The sequence below is a fragment of the Carlito syrichta genome, unplaced genomic scaffold (assembly GCF_000164805.1).
Source record: "Carlito syrichta isolate Samal-C Ts95f unplaced genomic scaffold, Tarsius_syrichta-2.0.1 Scaffold317479, whole genome shotgun sequence".
Classification (NCBI taxonomy): domain Eukaryota; kingdom Metazoa; phylum Chordata; class Mammalia; order Primates; family Tarsiidae; genus Carlito; species Carlito syrichta.
Window position 1 is genome coordinate 533,563 of NW_007261575.1, and position 20,350 is coordinate 553,912.

At 36.7% G+C, this 20,350-nt stretch overlaps 1 protein-coding gene across 2 annotated transcripts in view; it reads left to right on the forward strand.

The window, feature by feature from the left end:
- LPIN2 (lipin 2) overlaps nucleotides 1-20,350 on the forward strand; it is a 78,653-nt gene that overhangs the window by 39,438 nt on the left and 18,865 nt on the right. For both annotated transcript variants that reach the window (XM_008074761.2, XM_008074762.2), the window contains exons 3-7: nucleotides 3,737-3,832; nucleotides 7,625-7,926; nucleotides 15,129-15,236; nucleotides 15,959-16,082; nucleotides 17,130-17,475. In XM_008074761.2, coding sequence (XP_008072952.2) covers nucleotides 3,737-3,832; nucleotides 7,625-7,926; nucleotides 15,129-15,236; nucleotides 15,959-16,082; nucleotides 17,130-17,475 — 976 coding nt within the window. The remainder of the gene's footprint in view (nucleotides 1-3,736; nucleotides 3,833-7,624; nucleotides 7,927-15,128; nucleotides 15,237-15,958; nucleotides 16,083-17,129; nucleotides 17,476-20,350) is intronic.

The following is a 20,350-nucleotide window of genomic DNA, read 5'->3' on the forward strand; positions in this document are numbered from 1 at the left end:
CGACAGAGTGAGACTCCGACTCAAAAAAAAAAAAAAGATAAGGAGCATTTTGTCTTACTTCTGTGACAGTGCTTTAGTCTTTGTTTTTCAAAATATTGACTTATTTTGTAACTTTTTATTCTTTGAGTTGATTTTAGACTTAGAGACAAGTTGCATATGTAGTTTTTAAAGTTTCCATATATTTTTCACCTAATTTATCCTCCTAATGTTACTATTTTATGTGGCCATCATACAGTGATCAGAACCTGGAAATTGACATTGGTATTTAGCTTAACCAAACTTCACCTATTTTTTCACTTCTCTTTCTGTTCTAGGATCCTATCTAGAGCCCCATATCGCTTTCATCCTGGGCTCTCTTTTTTTGAGTTGGAGTCTCACTCTGTCGCCCATACTGGAGTGCAGTGGCATGCTCCCAGCCACCGCAGCCTCGACTTGCTGGGCTCCCGTGATCCTTCCGCCTCAGCCTTCTAAGTAGCCGGAATTACAGGCACGCACTACCACGCCTGGCTAATTTTTTATTTACTTTAGAGACGAGGTCTCTCCAAGTTGCCCTGGTGGGTCTCGAACCTGTGAGCTCAGGCAGTCCACTTGCCTTGGCCTCCCAAAGTGTTGGGATTACAGGCTGAGTCACCGAGCCTGGCCCATCCTGGGTTCTCTTAATAGTTCCTCACTCTTTCTTTCGACCACTGAAATATACAAAGCTTTTTCATAAAATCCTTCTTTTTATTTTAATTAAGTTGAGTTCTCACTCATACCCAGGCTGGAGTACAGTGGCACAACCACAGCTCACTGCAGCCTGACCACCTGGGCTAAGGCAATCCTTCTGCCTCGGCCTCCCAAGTAGCTGAGACTACAATTGCATGCCACCATGCCAGTCCCTCCTTCTTTAAAAAAAAAAAAAGTGCCATTCCCTCCTTTAAAAAAAAAAGGCAGAGTCTTCCTGTAACTTTTGAGCTCAAATGATCCTCCTGCCTCTACCACCCAAGTAACTGGAACTACAAGCATGTCCTGCTGCACCTAACTCCCTCAGTCTTTCTTTATGACCTTGACTTGTTAAAGGTTACAGAACAGTTAAGTATGTAGACTGTCCCTCAGTTTGAGTTTATTTCCTCTTTTGGAGCAAGAGTAACAGGGTGATGCTGTCTGCCCTTCTCAGTGCGTCATATTAGGAGGCCCATCATTTTGCTTTGTCTCTTTAATGGTGATGTTAACTTTGACCACTTGGTTGATGGTGTCTGCTAGGCATAAATTTACTTTTGGAGAACCTTTGGGACTATACTGTTTTTCATATTTCTTCCCCATGAATGTTAGCATACATTGACGAATTTTTCTTACAACAATTATTGCTATTGTTTGCCAAATGGTGATTTTCTATTTCCATTATTCCTACTCCATTTATTAACTAAAATTTCTACTATATTGATGAACTATCCTTTCTATTCTATTTATTTAATTACTCATTTATATCAGTATGAATTCATGGATATTTTTACAATATTATTACATTACAATATTATTAGCATTATTTATTTAGTGGCTCAAATTTTACCAGATTGGCTATTAGTTTAGCTCCTTCAAGTTGAATCTGTCGGCAATGCTCCCATCAATTTTTGAACTCTTCCTTCCTTATAGTATCATAACATATTCTAAAAAAAGCTACTTTCCCTCCTTCAGCCCTGGAATTAATTACTTTACTTCTTTGAGAACCCTGAATAGAGTAGTATTTAGAGACAAAGGTCCGGCCATGAAGTGTTCTCATTACTACTGAGATATCAATGCTTCTAGGCATTTTCAATTGTAGAGCTAGCAAATTCATGTCTGTGTATACATACATGTGTACATCTATAAATAAATATATATAAAAATATACATCTCTATAAAAATCATGAGTTCACACAGAGGCTTCTGATTCTAATCCATCATCTCAGGCTTCCTCCTCATCTCCTTATTTGTAGCTTTTTTCTTTTTCAGTGGAACACATGGCTCTGATTATCCACAGCATATCTACTTATTTGCCCAGTCCTAGAAAACGCATAAAATGATTTCAGAATTGCCAACCCATATCCCTGTGCTTAAGAAGAATTTATTAACTACTTTACAATATTTGTGTATAGTTCTGTGTATATATGTAAATGTCTTTAGATTTAAAATACATAGTTAAAATTCTTGTTTTCCAGAGTTGCTTAGATTAGTTTCTTTTTTCCTCACCCTGTTTCAGTATGGTCATATTATTTATACATGGGATTTTTATAGGAAGCACTTTGATAGAATATGTTTACCTAAATTTTTAAAAATGTGATGCTACTTATTCCATTTTTTTTCTCAATCTGGTTCCTGGGAAACGGAGGAGATAATTGGTCCTCACTGGGAAAACCCAGCTGACAGTACAGTTTATTCCCACCGTAAGGACTATGCAGAACTATTCACATTTAGATTACAGATTGTTATTTTGTAATATATTCAAAAGTATTGATCTCAGCTCATAGATAACTGACTTTTTTTTTTTCTTTTTGAGTTGGAGTCTCACTCTGTTGCCCAGACTGGAATGCAGTGGCTGCTCCCGGCCACCGCAGCTTCGACCTACTGGGCTCCGGAGATCCTTCTGCCTCAGCCTTCCTAGTAGCTGGAACTATAGACATGTGCTACCATGCCCGGCTAAATTTTTGATTTATTGTAGAGATGAGGTCTTGCCAAGTTGCCCAGGCGGGTCTCGAACCCATGGGCTAAGGCAATCCACTCACCTCAGCCTCCCAAAGCGCGGGATTACAGGCTGAGCCACCAAGCCCGATAACTGACTTTAAGTGATACAGTAGTATTTAATATTATATATAGTCAGCAGTTTTCATTTTGCCTGGTGGTGCAGTCCACCAAGTAGAAACCATGCAAACTGAGCTTAATGGTCAATAGGGAAAGTTACAGCCTTTACACATTTTTGACAAAATTTTAAAAATTTTCTGTCAGTTATGAAAATATAGGAAAATGAAATGGTAGCAAAATAATATTTACTTTGCATACTGCAACTCAAGACATTAGAAACACTGAGAACTAAAGTTTTTTTTCTTTTTTAATAAAAACCTATTAAGTATAGTTTGATTAGGCTGTTTCTGCCTGCTCTCCTCTCTTGAGAGCATGCTATTCTTTGCTTAATCACGTGGATTTGTCACTGAGATGAGGAAGCCACACAACTTTATGTACTTTGCAGTCTGTGCCTGAACTGAATAGCAGTTGCACAGTGAGCAGTCACCAAAAGACTTTGAAGTTCCATGATTGGTCACTGGTCATGATGACATCTGTTACTGCGTAGTGATCTGTGGACAGAATTACTGGCAGCGAAGTTGTACATGATGCAACTGCTCCAAGCTCATAAGTTACTGAAACTTGCATGTATCTGAACTGTGCAAGGTGAGGCTTGCTTGTGCTATAACTTGGGAAGTGTACAAATGTTTGACAATAATATTTCCCTCATAACATTTGGGAAATTAAACAAATTAAAATCTTATATCTTGTAAAAATAGATGGTGAGACATTTTCTTTCAGTCTCTGGTTATCCATCAAGGGTAATCCAGGTTAATTTTGTTTTTTAGGAGTGGAATTGGGGGCAGGCGGCAGTATTTCTCTGGGTCTGTAGCTCTGGGAACCTTAGTACTAAGTTTGGCTTGAGAAACCTGGGCTTTAGAGTCAGTTTGGCTCGAAGGAAAGACTTTGAATGCTAAATCATGCTTTGTTTCTCCCACAGATTGATATAGAAATCAACGGCAATGCAGTCGACCTTCATATGAAATTGGGTGACAATGGAGAAGCTTTCTTTGTGGAGGAGACTGAAGAGGAATATGTAAGTTGTTGTGGGTCACACCCCACACCCTCCTTACACAGTGTGCTCAGGCGTCTGGTGTGTGTCCCAAACAGGAATGTTCAACAGTGTTTGTGGTTAGTTTACACAGGACTGTTGCTGGCCAGACAAGCTTTAGTTTCAAGTTGAAAAACTAAGCTGTCAAAAAGGAGCTGGAGTTTCAGGGTACAGAGAGCAATGCAGAATACATGTACTTGTTCTTTTTGTAAGGGAAGGCATATCTCTTTCTAACTTTAATGAACTTTCTTATTATTAGTGTCTATTATAGTTTACACCTTGACTTGAATATATTCAGTTCCACCTGGGTAATTAAGACACATCTCTTCTGGCTGTGTACACATGTGACCTTTAGACTTAGAAATCATGTTTACCATTTTGATAGGGTTAGTTAGTACATCCCTAACCTTGAATAATCATGTGATTTAATTTATTATGATCTCAAGAGATTTAAATTAATTGGCCTATATCCATTTATAAATGATTACATGTTTGACTTTCTTCAGCAAGGAGGCAAAATTTGTCATACTCCCCACCCAATACACATACTCTATATATCTACTGATTTGAACAGTGGCGAACTGTTATTGATGGATTTAATGTGGATCTTTTCAAAAAAGTTTTTGACTGTATTATTACATCTTTCTTCATAAATAATGTCTCAAATAGCAAAACTGATAAACATCAAATTATTAAGGATACAGGACTACTTTTTTTGGTTTTAGAGATGAACTTCCTGTTTGGTGTTATATATTCACAAAGAAAAAATACCAAAAAAAATAAAACAAAGCCAAATGAGATTATGTTTATCATTTTTTGGTTTAGAGAAGTCAACAACTTACATACCAGTATGTAAAGTAGTGTTGAGACAGTGTAATTTATGAAGAGGAACCTTTACTAGACTGGTGCTTTTTCTAGTATCTTAATTATTTGTTTTTATATTACCTTCTTTTCCCCTGTTCAAGGATTTTTATTGACATATCGACAAGGCTCCTCTTACCTTTCCAGCAGAGTACTTAATCAGGAAAAACTTTTTGTTTGCTTTGTGTGTGTATATTTATAGTTTGTTTGTTTTGAGTTGGAATCTCACTCTGTCGCTCAGGCTGGAGTACAGTGGCACACTCATGGTCGCCCCAGCATCAATTTGCTGGGCTCTGGCAGTCCTTCTGCTTCAGCCTTCCAAGTAGCCAGAAATATAGGCATGTGCTGCCGTGCCGGGCTAATTTTTTATTGATTGTAGAGACGAGGCCTCACCAAGTTGTCTGGGCTGGTCTTAAATCCACAGTCTCAGGCAATCCACTCACCTCAGCCTCCCAAAGAGCTGGGATTACAGGCTGAGCCACCAAGCCCAACCTTGTTTTTATAATTTTTTAAAAGTTTATTTCATGTTCTGAATATCTGTTTCATACTGTTTTGAGTGTCAACTTTTTAAAAACATAGCAATGCTACAAGAAGTGATAGATAGCAGTCAGAATCAATCTCTTTGTTTTCTTCATTCCCATGGATTCTTCATAATTTTGCCTTTTGATTTTTTTGAGTCTGTTTCTGGTTCTCTCACTAGGTAGAAACCTCTGCACTAGGTAGAAAACCCTACAGACCAGTTGATAGTCCCATCATCTTTCTACTGTATCTGTGGGCCCTCACTAAGACTCACAATTTTTTTTTTTAATTTTAGATTCAGAGGGTACTCATGCATGCTCATTACATGGACATATTGTAGTGGTGGGGATTGGTTCTCAGGTGATTCATTCCCCAGATAGTGAATATTGTGCCCCATAGGTAGTTTCTGAACCCTAACCTCTCTCCTCTTCTCCCCCTCATTGGTGTCCTCAGTGTCTTATTATTTCCAGTTTGTGACCTCTTGGCTCCCACATATGAGTGAGCACATACAGTGTATGGTTTTCTGTTTCTGAGTCAGTTCACTTAGGTTAATGATCTCCAGCTCTATCCATGTTGCTGCAAAAGACATGATTTTGTTCTTTATTATGGCTGCTATATTACCTTGTTTGCATTTACTTGGCCTAAGCAGAATTTTTCCTCTCAGAGTCAGAGGCAAAGAGCAGAATGAAAGATAGTAAATGGCATTTGTCAGAAGAATAAACTGACAAATATATTTCTTAAAATCACTTATAATCTTATAGTTCTTAAAATCACTTATAATCTATAGCACTGATTAAACTTTGTATAAATCAACAGATAGTGTAAGTGAGAGGACTAGTTTCATGGTTTTTTCTGAAAATTCCATTAAAAACTATACTTAGCTTGGAGAATGTCAGCTTTTCAACCTTTTTTCCTCTTCCGTGTATGACCAAATTGAACAACTTTTCTCTAGTATGGCGTAGAAAATTTAATTCATCCAACAAACATTGGAATTACTACTCCGTGCCACATAATATGAACCCCAGAAATTCACAGTTTAGAGGATAAAAATTACCAAAAACCCACCATTTGTTTGCTTTTTGTTTCTCTTAAACTTTTCTCATTTAACTGTATACGTCATCAATATCCCTTTCAGGTCAGTAGTTCTTTATCTCTTTCTTTTTGATAGCTGCACAGTATTCCATAGTATGGATGTACTACAATTTATTTAACCATTTCTTAACTGGTAGACATTCAAATTATTTCCATCCCACAAACATTGCTCTAATAGGACTAGGAAACACCACCAGAAATAAAAATACCTTTCAAGAAATAAACAAAAATCACGAATTAAAAATCCTCTAAGTCAGAGACCACAGCCTCTCATCTGAATGCCTTGGGGACATTCAGAATATCTTATCACAATCTCTGTGTGTTTTACTGGTGAACATAGATCTCTCCTAGTAAATAAAGCTTCAGCTTCAAGGTGTAATATGTTTATCCAAACCAAGTTCAGAAGCTTAATAAAAACAATGATGAAAACCCATATATTTTAAGGACTATTATATAAAAACTTGAGTATTCTAAATTATCTGAGGTTACTTTATGTCTCTTTTATGTACCTTTTATTTCCCCCATTGATAAAAAGGAATGAAACCGATGGTTAAGACATTAACATACTGAATACCAGATTTGGTTATTTATTCAATATTAAATTAGGAATTGAATTACTTCTGCATATTGGACCTTATTGTCTTCTTTTGAATTCCTAAAAGAAGGAATACTGCATTTTAAACCCTAACATTAAGTACTTTATGGTTTAAGAATTCACTGGCATCATTTGCTATAGAGTATTGTCTCTGTACAATTGCCTTTCTTCGTCCTCAGCTAATTTGACAAACATAAGCATTAGCTACTCTACATTCACCGTAGATCCTCACATCACTCACCTGTGCTGCTGTCCTTTGTCTGATGCAGTGTCCTTAATCTCTACCTTCTGCTTTATCCTGTTCTTATTGTTCTCTGAAAGTTATTGACAGAATCCTTTATAACATCTTCTCAGAATGCTGCTGCTGCTTTTATATTTTCTCTGAAAAGAATTTAATTGGCCTCAGCTTTAATTATGGCTTTTAGGTGTTCTGTGCTAACTTGGCCTGTCAGTTCTTCCAAATGTACTCAGTTACATGTACTGAAATGAGACGACTTAACTGTGTCAAAAAGGGCAGAGACCTACTCAGAATAGAGCAGGAAGTTTCTTAGTTCATTTTCTTAGTGCCTTAGTGTGACTGGCTTACTTTTAGGGAATATATGTTTTTTCCTATCACTGTGAAAATTTATATGCTCAAAACATTAACTGTTGTTTTAGTTCACTGTCCAGTTTGTCATGGATAACTTTTCTTTCTCCATGTTCCCTTTAAGGAAAAACTTCCGGCTTACCTTGCCACCTCACCAATTCCTACCGAAGACCAGTTTTTTAAAGATATTGACACCCCTTTGGTGAAATCAGGTGGAGATGAAAGACCAGCTCAAAGTTCAGACATCTCACACATTTTGGAAACAGAAACAGTTTTCACTCCAAGTTCTGTGAAAAAGAAAAAACGAAGGAGAAAGAAATGCAAACAGGACAGTAAGAAGGAAGAACAGGCTGCTTCTCTTGCTACAGAGGACACATATGATGTGGGTGTGAGCTCTGATGACGAAAAGGGAGCTCAGGCAACCAGGTAGGGTTCCCAGTCTGCGAGGGGTTCTTGTGCAGGTACTGGCCATCCACTTACTCTGTAGGTAGAGTTCAGGTAAAGTCAGAAGCTGCCCTGTTTTAATCAATGTGTAGTGTGAGGTTTGTACTTGGGTTTTCCCCTTTACCATTCACTGTGGAATCAAGCAGGAGAGACTGTTTCTTTGTTCCTTTCTGCAATTGCCAGTATTCTGCTATGGTACTACTTTAAGAAAACGCCCAGTGTTTTTCTTCTGTTTTCACACCACAACAACTATCATCAGCACAGAGGAAGACTTCTGTAACCACATGTTGGGAGGTTTTCTTCACCCACCAAGCAGCCAGCACTAGTTGGTGTCTTTTAATTCTGTTCTGGCACTATCTGTCTGGAGATAGCATCAGATCCCACAGATTGAGGGCTCAGTCCCCAAGACTGCCCACTCACTGACACAAGTTGCAAGTCCAGGCCTCTGGAACTTCTGACTGACTGCCTTCAGGTTGAAGTTCTCATAACTCTTTCTTTAGGTTCAATTAATTTGCTGGAGCAGCTCACAGAACTCAGGGAAACCCTTATGTTTACTAGTTTATTATAAAGGCAAAGGATACAGATGAAAAGACACATTAGACAAGGTATAGGGGAATGTGTGTGGAGCTTCCATGCCCTCCCTGGGTGCACCACCCTCCAGAAACCTCTTGGGGTTTTATGGAAGCTTCATGATATCGGCCTTTGTTTTTCCAGGGCATAGGGCAGGACCCTCTCTGAAGAGGATCTAAAGACCCACAGTCAGAAGGGAAGGGAAGATAAGAGTCCTGCCTTGGGGCAGGTGAAAGGAGGGCAGGAGTAAGTCAGAGAGATTCTGTTTCCTGAGGCCTACCCCTGAGGCTTGACACATTCAACATTGTAACAAAAGACTGAAACAAGGACTATGGGAGTTGTGAGCCAAGAACTGTGGATGAAAACACACACACACACACACACACACACACACACACACACACACACACACACACACACACACACCATGGCACCACAGATACTAAAATGACATCCGTAGTAAACTGGTGGTGTATCTCTTTTTGTCCAAGAACTGTGGATGAACACACACACACACACACACACACACACACACACCATGGCACCACAGATACTAAAATGACATCCGCAGTAAACTGGTGGTGTGTCTCTTTTTGTCCAATAAGTTTCAAAAGTCAAGTAAATTGTATGAGGTCTGACAATTAAGTTCACAAACTTATCCTAGAAAAAGTGCTATATACTTCTTTGCTGAATATCACTATGGTCACCTTCGAAGTACTCCCCTTGGGAAGCTATGCGCCGATGCCAGCAGCACCTAGTTTACCTGTCAAAGCAATTTTGGAACTCATTTTCTGAAATGACTATCAAGCTGTTGTGAGAATGCTAGAGTTTGAATTCGAGCAATGAAGAAATATTAAATTTCTGGTTAAACTTGACAAGAATGGAAGTGAAATCAGGCACAAGCTAGTCCAAGTTTATGGGTATAAAACCATGAAGAAAATAGCAGTATAGAAGTGGATTAAATATTTTTCTGAGTAGCATTGATTGATAAAGAAGCATCATTGATGAAGAGAGGTCAGAATGGCCAGTAACAAGCAGAATTGATGAAAACATTGTAAAAATTTGTTAACTTGTATGTCAAAATCATCAGCTGATTGTGAGAAACATAGCAGATCAAATACACATTGATAGAGAAACAGGAAAATCTTAACTGAAAATCTTGGTGCCTGAGCCTGCGGGTTCGAGACCAGCCTGGGCAACTTGGCGAGACCTTGTCTCTGCAATAAATTTAAAAAATAGCCAGTCATGGTGGCACATGCCTGTAGTTCCAGCTACTTGGAAGGCTGAGTCGGAAGGATCACCTGACCTCAACAGGTCGAGGCCGCAGTGGCCATGAGCATGCCACTGCACTCCAACCTGGATGACAGGGTGAGACTCCAACTCAAAAAAAAAAAAAAGAAAAAGAAAAAAAATCTTGGCATGAGAAAGGTATGTGCAAAAGTGGTCCCTCAAGGGAGCTCTTGCATCACAACAATGCACCAACTCACACAGCATTGTCTATGAGGGATAATGTGTTGGAATACCTTCACTGCTCATCTGGTCTGGCCTCCAATGACTTATTTCTTTACTCAAAGATAAAGCAAATATTGAAAGGGAGATATTTTGATGACATTTAGGACATCAAGGGTAATTTTAAAAAATTAAGTATTATAGGTAACATAGTCATTTTTAACACATGAAATTTTTTTCTTCCCATCTTTTTTATTGCTCACTAACTATCATGTCCCTCACTCCTCCCACACTGAATATATTCGACTTTGATTTCAGTTTTGGTAGAATGCAGAGTTCCTCTGCTAGAACTAAACAAAAGATGGAAAACAACAGTGAAAAAGTATGTTAGGCTCTACAGACTAGTGTAGACTATATCTGTAAAATTTTTAAATCCTGAATTGTAAATTTGAGTGGTTTTTTTTTTTTTTTTTTTTTTGGTCAGTATCAATACTAGCTGCGAAGAGTTTAATTATAAATGTTCTAAACTCTACTTTTATATGCCATTGATTCCCAAAGAATATTAAGCTAATGAAATTTCTTTAGAGACTCTTTATGTCCTTTTTCTTCCCTTAAAGGTTATTTATTCTTTCCTTCTCTAAGAGAATGAACTGTGAGAATCTTTCAGTATTCCACTGCTTGATTTTGGGAGTTTTAAAAACATTGTGAACAATTACTTTAAAAGTTTTGTCTTGTATATAGTAAAATGTATAGGTGGGCAAGAAACATATATTCATTTGAGAAAAACGTGAAATACTTACACATCTAAATTTTATTTGGATTAGCGTTGTAATGTTCCCTTCAGTACTTTATTTCTGAAAATATTTTTGCCAACTAAACTTCTTTCAAGATCTACCGAAAAGAACACTGAAGGAATGCTTTTGCCTCCAAAGTTTTGTTGACATACGTCCTTTGTTAACATAATAGAAGAGTTTAGAGCTCCTGAACTGCCTTCAGTTTGGAACTAAAACCTTTCTAAAACACATGCAAAATTCCCTACTCAGTGCACAGGAGTCATTATTCTAAAGAAATTTTGTAAATGGGTGTTGTAAGTCAATGCCTTGCAGAAATACTAGCACATACCATACTTTTCCAGAATGTGTGAAAAGACTGTATCAACAAAATCTCTTCTTGGTATACAGGTTGGGTCCACAAGTACCAGTGGCTGCCAGCCTACCTCTAAGCCTTGGTAAGCAGGCATGTCACAAATTATGTAAACTAGGGGTTGCAGTAGTTTTCAGGAGCCTATGGTTTGCTTTTACTTTAGTTCATGATTGAATTATTGATGCTACTACTTGGAGAAACTCTATACTGAAATTTTCTTAAAATTGAATCTGTTTAATCAGCCAGCAAAAATTAAGACTTAAAAAAATTAACAAAATGTAAACATTTATGAGAGTTCAGGTCATATAAGTGCTGAACTAAAAAAGTAGACAGACTGAATCCATTACAGACAGGGGAATAGTAGCCTCTTCATCATCCAGGGCCTTGATTTCTTAATCTATAAAATAAGAGGATTGAGCTATAGGGTTTGCATGGCTTCTTGTAGCTCAGCATCTAGATTCTAACATTATTTGAGGGTAGGTATTTAGTGTCATTAACAATGTATTAAACAGCATGTTCCAGAATCTGAGAGGAAAAAAAATGTCAACTGCTTTTTCAGGAATTGAGGTTTAGAAATTATGTGGGATTGGGGAATTTTCATCTTTCATATAGATACATGAAAGGTTATTTATTTTCCTCAGTTCCTGCCCTTTAAGAAAGTAATTATGTTTCCAGAGAAGATACATAAAATAGGTTTTTATTTTGTTTTGACAAATGGCATTCTGTTTTCTTTTTGCTTTTTGAAGAATTGTATTGAAGGCAGAATTAAAGTTAATTGAGAGTTTTTAAAGGAAGCAAATGAAAGAGGGAATCATTCTTTAAAGCAGTTTGCTGTTGTACAGCTGGAAGGAGTTCATTTTTGGAATTGGAGGGCTTTAAACTATACAGGACTTTGCTGAAATTGTACCTAGTGAGTCTCTCTCCCTTCTTAAAGATGAACTTTTGGCTTAAATATGAATAGAAGCCTTGTTTGTCCTTTTAGAGGTTGGATGGAGATGTGCGTGTATTTAAAATATTGCACCTAGGCATAAAAAGCCTTTTGAGGGGAAGAGACTTTTCAAACTGGATGGTTTTCTAGCAGTTTTGAGTGCAAATAACAGTGTACCACTGATGGAAATATTTCAGATACCCAACAGTAGTAAAAATGGAGGATCAAAACCAAACCATCAGAAAGGAGTCTCAACTTTTAATCCAATAGAGTAGGCTTGCTTAAAAGGTTCTATCTGGGAGAGACCTGAGAGCCTAGGACTTTGTGCAGACAACATCTGTTTCCCTGGGGCTGCATACTTCATCTCCTGATCAGTAACTGGCTTCTGGAGAACCCTCCATGTTCTTCTGGGGTGAATGCAGACATTCAGGGTAACATGGATCTGACAGGTGCTCCCTGCCTTTCCTTGCCTTCATTTCTGACACAGCATGTAGAGAGAAGTGTTGCTGGGCTCCATTCAGTCTTGTTATGAGGGACATCTTTTATGGGAAGTGTCCTGTGTTCAAATGCCAACTTAGATCATTAGTCACACTGAAGTTCATTGACTAATACTATGCTAAGATTGCCAATAAACATACTACTAACAGAGCTAGTGATCTTTGGTCATGATAGTTGGCAATCCTATTTATCTCTTATATGCTACCCACTAAATTTAAAACTCAACTTTGCCCCTATAATGTATACCACATAAATAATTCAGGCTATTTATTTTAGCTTTTGGTTGTTTTTGTTTCTCACTTTTAAAAGTATAATTTAAATATAGCAATATTCGAAGACATTAAGTGAATCATTTAATGAATTTTGGCAGTTATATACATCCATGCAACCTCTGTTAGCTTTTGAATCGGAATAATGCTGACTTAGAAAATGATTATGGTTTGAAGATGTGATGCTCAGATGCGTCTGTGAAGGCTGAAGTGCCTTGTACACACTAGCTGTGACCCTCAGCATCTGGAGCCCCCAGTCCTGATTGAGAGTAACTGTTTACCTCTTTTGCTCAATGCTTATGTATATGTAAGCACTGCCATGTTTTAACACACATGGAATCAGTGTTCATGCTATTTTCTTCACTCTCTGCTATGTACACTCCCCTGCATTCTCATGTCATGTGCTTAGTTTAAGTTGCTTTGTCATGGTCTGCCTCGCTGGTCCCTGATCCCGGATGTGCCAATTTGCAAATGCTTAACAGGTTTTTAGAAGTCCTATTTTAATAAAGGAATTTTAGGACTGAAGGAAACCTGAACATAAGAAACCTTTTCCATTACTCTAATGGACCTGGACAAATACACCCTATTTTTGTCAGGATATGCCTAGAAAAGACCATCTCACATCTCCCTGAGGTTGTAAATTCTTAATGGTGCCTGATCGTGCTCTTCTTCAGTATTTTACTAAATTTTGTTTACTTTGCTGTTTTCTTCTTGGCTTTACTTTTATATTGCAGTGAAATATGGTCTAAAAATAAAGTATTTTTAATATAAAAATTTGTTAAAAGAAGTTTGTGTAGCTTTTACATTGTTTTTTTTTCAGACCAATGTATGAATGCTAAAGGGTCAAGCTGATGTGTCTTTTTAAATTGCACAAATAAGGACCATTTATAAGCATCTGATTTTCCCATCCTTGAGGGAAAATTTACCTTTTGGTATTCCTTTATTAAGAAATGGAGTATTTTTTCCTAAATGTCTGCCTTTCTCAGGTATGTTTTTCTCCCTTTGAATGAGGTTCTATGCCAGAGTAATCTTCTGGAAGAGAGAAGATTGGTGTTAGGAAAACCTTAAATTAAAAGCCATAGCTATGTGGAAAAATGATTACATGTCAGAGTTAGTAGTAAAGAAGAGTATGTTAAATTAAGATATAAAGGAAGATAAGTAATGTTAAAAAATAATAAACTGCTTTTCTTTCTCTGTTTTTAGTCCAGCAAATTAAATGATAGGGATGTTCTCATTTATATTTAGTATCTGTCCTATTAGAGCATTGATTCTTCTATAAGAAACTCTTAAACTTGTGTAAGATGATACTTTATGCTTTTCAGAGTTTTCCTTTGCACTTTTCCTTATACTTTTTAGAGCTTTACATGCTACACCACATAAAGCTCACATCTACTCTGAAGTATAACAAGTGATAAATTTCTAACTAAAGATTAAAATGCAGGTCCACAGTGGTTCTGAAGAAGATTTTCAAGGTTATATGACAAGTTACTTATATCAACTCTGCAAATTAAAGAAAACCAAAGGGTAAAGTAGTCATTAAAATCTTTTTAGCATTAGTTCAGCCTCCAGTTCAAGGTCTTAAAATGAGTATGCATCTTAACAGCATTTATCATATTTTTGTATCATCTTCCTCACATCTTCACATCATATAGATACTGTCTAAAGAAATAGAAAGTTCTTATAATCCATGAGCGAAACAAAAAAATTAGTCCTGGGTTTCTAAGAGTTTAGGGTATTTTTACATTTTTGAGCCATAGCTCTTATCTTTGGCTAATATTGTATTTTATGAAGTAGAGTGTAGATAGTGGAATGGATAAGTGTTTGTTTAGAATCCAGCTGCTTCCTAGTTTTTTGAGTTTGGACAAGTTACTAAACTTCTCTAATTCCTTGAATACATAATACCTAAAAGGAAATATTACCTCAGATTTGTAGGGATTGAACAAAATATACATAAAGCCTTAGTTTCAGTTACCCATAAGGGATATAAAAAGAAATTTATAATCACATCTCTCTTTTGTTCTTCTATTTGTTCTGTATTTAAATAGTGATTGTAGTATTGTTTGGTGGGCAGTGGTGAATCCCCTCTTTATATTTTCCTTTTGAGAAGTGTTTGTTATTAATCATTTGGCCCTCTTTTTTTTTTTTTTGAGTTGGGGTCTCTTTTACCCAGGCTGGAGTGCAATGGAATCGTAGCTTACTGTAACCTCGAACTCCTGGAGTTCTTTTTGTTTTTACTGTTTATAAAATGTGTCAGCAGATTTGGGGGATACTTTAAAGCTGACAAAAATGTCATTGTTTCTTCCTTTCTTTGGTTTTTCCTTTCACAGAGGATCTTCAAATGCTTCCTTAAAGGAAGAAGATTATAAGGAACCTTTGCTCTACCATTCTGGAGATCACTACCCCTTATCTGATGGAGATTGGTCCCCCTTAGAGAAGTAAGTGTCTTTGAATGTCTCTATTTCTTAAAGGAAAGAGGAAGAATGATATGTTAATTAGCTTTTCTATTATTAGACAGTAGTGATTATTTCCCATTTCTCTCAAATACCAGGAGAACTGAATGTTTACTTTATGTGCCTTTTCTCTCAGTAATTATTTTGTTCCTAAACTTGGTCTGACTTACTCTAACAATGTTGTTCAGTGGTAGATCTATATAATCAGCATAGAATTATGGCTATCTACAGCTCTTATTCTAAGTTCTAATATTTTAGTGTCAACTATTAACTGTAACTGTGAATAACATCATGGAAAAAAATTGTAGTCATGTTGTTAATTCTGCCATCAAATCTTCAGGTACGAGTTATGTTAATATGCCTGGCTTTTTGTGTATTTCCTCTTTTGTAAAATTACCTTTCTCTTTGATTTCTTATGAGAAATATTTAGAGATTTAAACATGCTACACCACATAAAGCTCACATCAAATGAGAAAATATATGTAGTGTTTACTGAGTACCTGGTAAGTCCTCAGTAAATACTAGTTGGTGTTTTTATTATTAAAGAATTAAAGTAGAAAAAATAATTGATGTTCTCTTCAGTAGAGTCTTTATATCTGCAGAATAAAGCTGATATATTCAAACCTAAATTTCTTTTACTCTGTCAAGCTCAGCAAGACTGAAGGTTTTCTGACTTTTAAGTATCATATTTTTTGTTGTGTTTGCAGCACCTATTCCCAGGCAGCAGGTCCTAAGAGTGATTCAGAGCTGGAGGTGAAGCCCACCGAGAGCCTACTCAGATCGGAGTCTCACATGGAGTGGACATGGGGCGGGTTTCCAGAGTCCACCAAGGTACTGGGGAGCGTATTTGCCCATGGAGTGTATCTGATTAGACTTGTGAAGAGTCGGTCTCTCCATTCAGAAGGAGGCAATTTCTGACTGAGCTCTCATAAATATAAGTGGTGGCAGTGCCCTCATGTGGTTATAAAAGTAAATCTAAAGTTAACATCTTTTTTGTAACATTTGCAGTATATATTTGCAACAGCAGTATTGTGTGTTTGTTTCTATTTATTGAATAATGTTAACTGTTCATTAATATTAAGAAATGTGAAATGATTGCTTAAAGAAAACTAAAATTTCCACACTGAAGTTGTAAACCGGAAATTAATTATTGTAGCATTTTTGCCAGCTCATCATGAGAGAAGAAAGAACTGGGAAGATAGATTTCTTGAGGGAGAAAATGTTTGGGTCCTTTGTTGAACTTAACTTAAAAAAATATATACATTTATACTTACCTGGAAGGGGAGATACCATGATCACGAAGGTGGTTTTCCCAGGGTGGGGCTTATCCATTGCACTCCGCATGTGTTGACTCTCTGATTTCCTCAAATGTGGGAAATTCGACTGCATAATTTGTGGTAGTGGGAGACTGCGTTTATACTCTCCCCTAACTTAAAAATACACACACACACGCGTGCACACACACATTTAGTTATATTTGTGATTAATTTAGACTTTTCACTTTGATACTGTTTTAGCGTAACTTTGAAGTAGTCCAAGTAGGGCTAAATTTTCATTTAGTTTCCTTCCTCAGGATGAATATTCTCTACTTCTTAGTATCTGAAAATTGTCTTATTTCATTAGTGTCCTCCAGTGTTTAATTCTTCATAGTAGAACAGTTATAAATATCTCTTTTATAAATTTCATGATATTGAACAAAATAAAATTATTAGTTTTTCCCACTTTATTATGAAATATTACTTTTTCACCCATGCAAAATAATATATTTAATGAATGTGTTAAGTTATAAATAAAATGAACACTTTTACCAGATTAGGGAATACATTATAACAAACATTTTGGAACTAGTTTAATTTTTAAACGATTTAACTTTCTTAGGTCAGCAAAAGAGAGCGGTCCGACCATCATCCTAGGACAGCTACAATTACACCGTCAGAAAATACCCATTTTCGGGTAATTCCCAGTGAGGACAACCTCATAAGTGAAGTTGAGAAGGATGCTTCCATGGAAGACACTGTCTGTACCATAGTCAAACCCAAACCCAGAGCCCTGTGTAAGCAGATGAAAGATGAAACTTCTGCAGCAGAACTTCTCGAACCTCCTCTTGAGAATCCTCAGATTTCATCTATGTTAGATGCAGACCATCTTCCCAACCCATCCTTAATGGAGGTGCCCTCAGAATCCAAACCAGCATCTAAAGTAGACTCACCGTCAAAGAAGAAAGGTAATCATTTGTTAATTTTGGCACCAGGTATTCTGAATTTAGATGGTAAATTATTTCAGTGTTTCAAATATGTGATTGCCACCTTTATTTTTTTTTTGAAGGTAAAACAAAATTTCATATTTCTAAGCCATGGCAGTTTACAAATATTTGAATGTACAAAAATGACATAACTGTGATGAGAAGAGATATATTTCATGTAAATATACCGTGAGTTTAAGTCTTTAAGTGATTTAATCCATGAGCATTTTGAGTTTAGAACGGGGCACTATCCTTTGGTACGACTTGGCGTAAATGCAAGCCACTTTTGTTGGAGGGATGAGGTGTGCCGTCCTTTGCTGTATAAGACCCTGGGTGTTTTAATCATGATCCTGCATAAACACTGCTAGAGGGATTTTTCTCTGATGAATGGTGGGATAATAGATAAACCCTCTCTTTGGATACTGAACAGCTGAGAACCCCCGGGGCAACTAATCAGTACACATGACCAACTCCCCTCTAACAAACTCATTTGGAAACATCGATGGAAATACCTGAAAACATATGCACCCATAAACAATTGGAATTTGTTTATGTGCAGAAAAGTTCATTCAAATTTCCTTTAGCTATAAAAATTAAAGCTCAGTAAGTATTTTATAAAATTTGAAAACATATTAACATAAAGCTAGAAACTTAGTTTGAATGATTTAGTGATCATCTTTAAGAGAGTTTTTGACTAATGTTTGGTCACATTCAAAAAAACTTTTTTTTTAATTTAATAAAATTTTTAATACAGTTTTGTATTTCTCTCTTTTTTTCTTTTTTTTAATCAGTATTTTTTATTATGGTTTTGTGGGGTACAGTTACGGGTTAGGTGTACAATTACGTTTCATTCAGGCACCCTGTTGATAAGAGGTGTTTTCCCAGCCCCAGACAGATATTTACTACCGTTAATCCCATCTCCCTCCCCCCCATAGTTTCCCAGTACTGTCAGTCATTTTCTTATAGTATTACTTTGGATGTTCAAGGTCCATTATATGAGTGAGAACATGTGATATTCTGATCTTTGTTTCTGTGAGAGGTCACTCAGTATTATAGACTCTAGTTCCATCCAGGTTGCTGCGAAATTCATGATTTTGTTCTTTTTTATGGCTGCGTAGTATTCCATCGTGTATATGTACCACATTTTTTTAATCCAGTCCTCTTTTGATGGGCAGCATGGTTGTTTCCAGGTTCTTGCTATTGTGAACAGCGCTGTGATAAACATACGTGTGCAGGTATCTTTTTTATAGAGTGATTTGTGTTCTTCAGGGTATATTCCCAGTAGGGAGATTGCAGGGTCATATGGAAGGTCAATTTTTAGAGCTTTTAGGAATCGCCACACTGCTTTCCACAGAGGTTGCACTAGTTTACACTCCCACCAACAGTGTAGAAGTGTTCCCTTTTCACCACACCCTCTCCGGCAGCTGTTATTTTTTGAGTTGTTGATAATTGCCATTCTGACTGGAGTTAGGTGGTATCTCAGTGTGGTTTTGATTTGCATCTCCCTGATGATTAGTGAGGTTGAGCCTTTCTTCATGTGTTTGTTGGCTTCTCAAATGTCTTCTTTTGTGAAGTGTCTGTTCATATCTTTTGCCCATTTTATAATGGGGTTGTTTGTTTTCTTCTTTTCAGTACGCTTCAGTTCCTTGTAGATCCAGGATGTTAAGCCTTTGTCAGACCTAGAGTTGGCAAAGACTTTTTCCCAGTCTGTAGGCTGTCTCCCTGCTCTCTTGATGGTTTCTTTGGCTTTGCAGAAGCTTGTCAGTTTAATAAGGTCCCATTTGTCTATCTTCTCTCTTAAGTCCTGTGGGTTTCGGGTTTTGTACAGGAATTGGATGCCTGTTCCGATCCATGAGAGTACTTCCTTCCTTTTCTAAGGTTCTTATGGTTTGAGGTTGATTGCCACCTTTATATTTGTGTTCCCTGATTAGAACCTATCAGACACATTATTGTTGTGACTTTCCCACTGGCAAGTCTGGTTGGAGCAGAGCTCTGACTTCTTCACTACTGTCTCCCAACTGTTGTCTCAAGAATTCAGCAGGTTCATCTCAAGAACTCAGTAGGTTCTTGAGACATTTATTGAGAAAATAAATAATGAGTTCTAATCATTCAGTGAGCAAAATTAACCACTTTATTAACTATGCTGGTAAAGTGAAATGAAATTCTAAACAGAAAAATGTCTAAACATAAAAAATTAGAATGGAGAAAAAAATGTTTTCTTTCTCTTGAAGCATCTGCTAGGTTGAGGCCAAACTGAGTACTATTTTGTAGTGATATGGGATAAAAATAAATGTATACTAATTATTAGTATGAGCTCTCTTTCACTAATTATCTCTCTGTCTAAAATAGCCAAAGAGAAAATAAGATCCAACTCAGCTCAACAGTTCTATCTCACTTTTAGAACACAAATTTAATAAATCAGGATAGTCTCACTACTTAAAAAGTATAAAGTTAGCCTTTAATACTTGGTACCGTAAGACATACATACTATCTGAACACTAACCTTGGATCCTGTTTTTACCTCAAATTACCCATCTTCATATATAGCCAAATACTTCACTTTTTGAAAAAATTGTGATACCAAATGTTAGATTATCACAAACCAACTTAATAAATATATAAATGTATATATTTTCAGGATACACTTTTAAAGAATAAGAACATTCTTTGCATAGCCGCAATATCATTGTCATCTAGAAGAACCATATTTGCATTTCCCCAAATGTACCAGTAATATTTTTTTAGTTTTTTTTTTCCCAAACCAGAATCCCATCAGGGTTCACAGGTTGCATTTGTTTGTTGTTTCTTTAATCTTTTTTATTTTAGAACAGCACCCCACCACCATACACATATACTC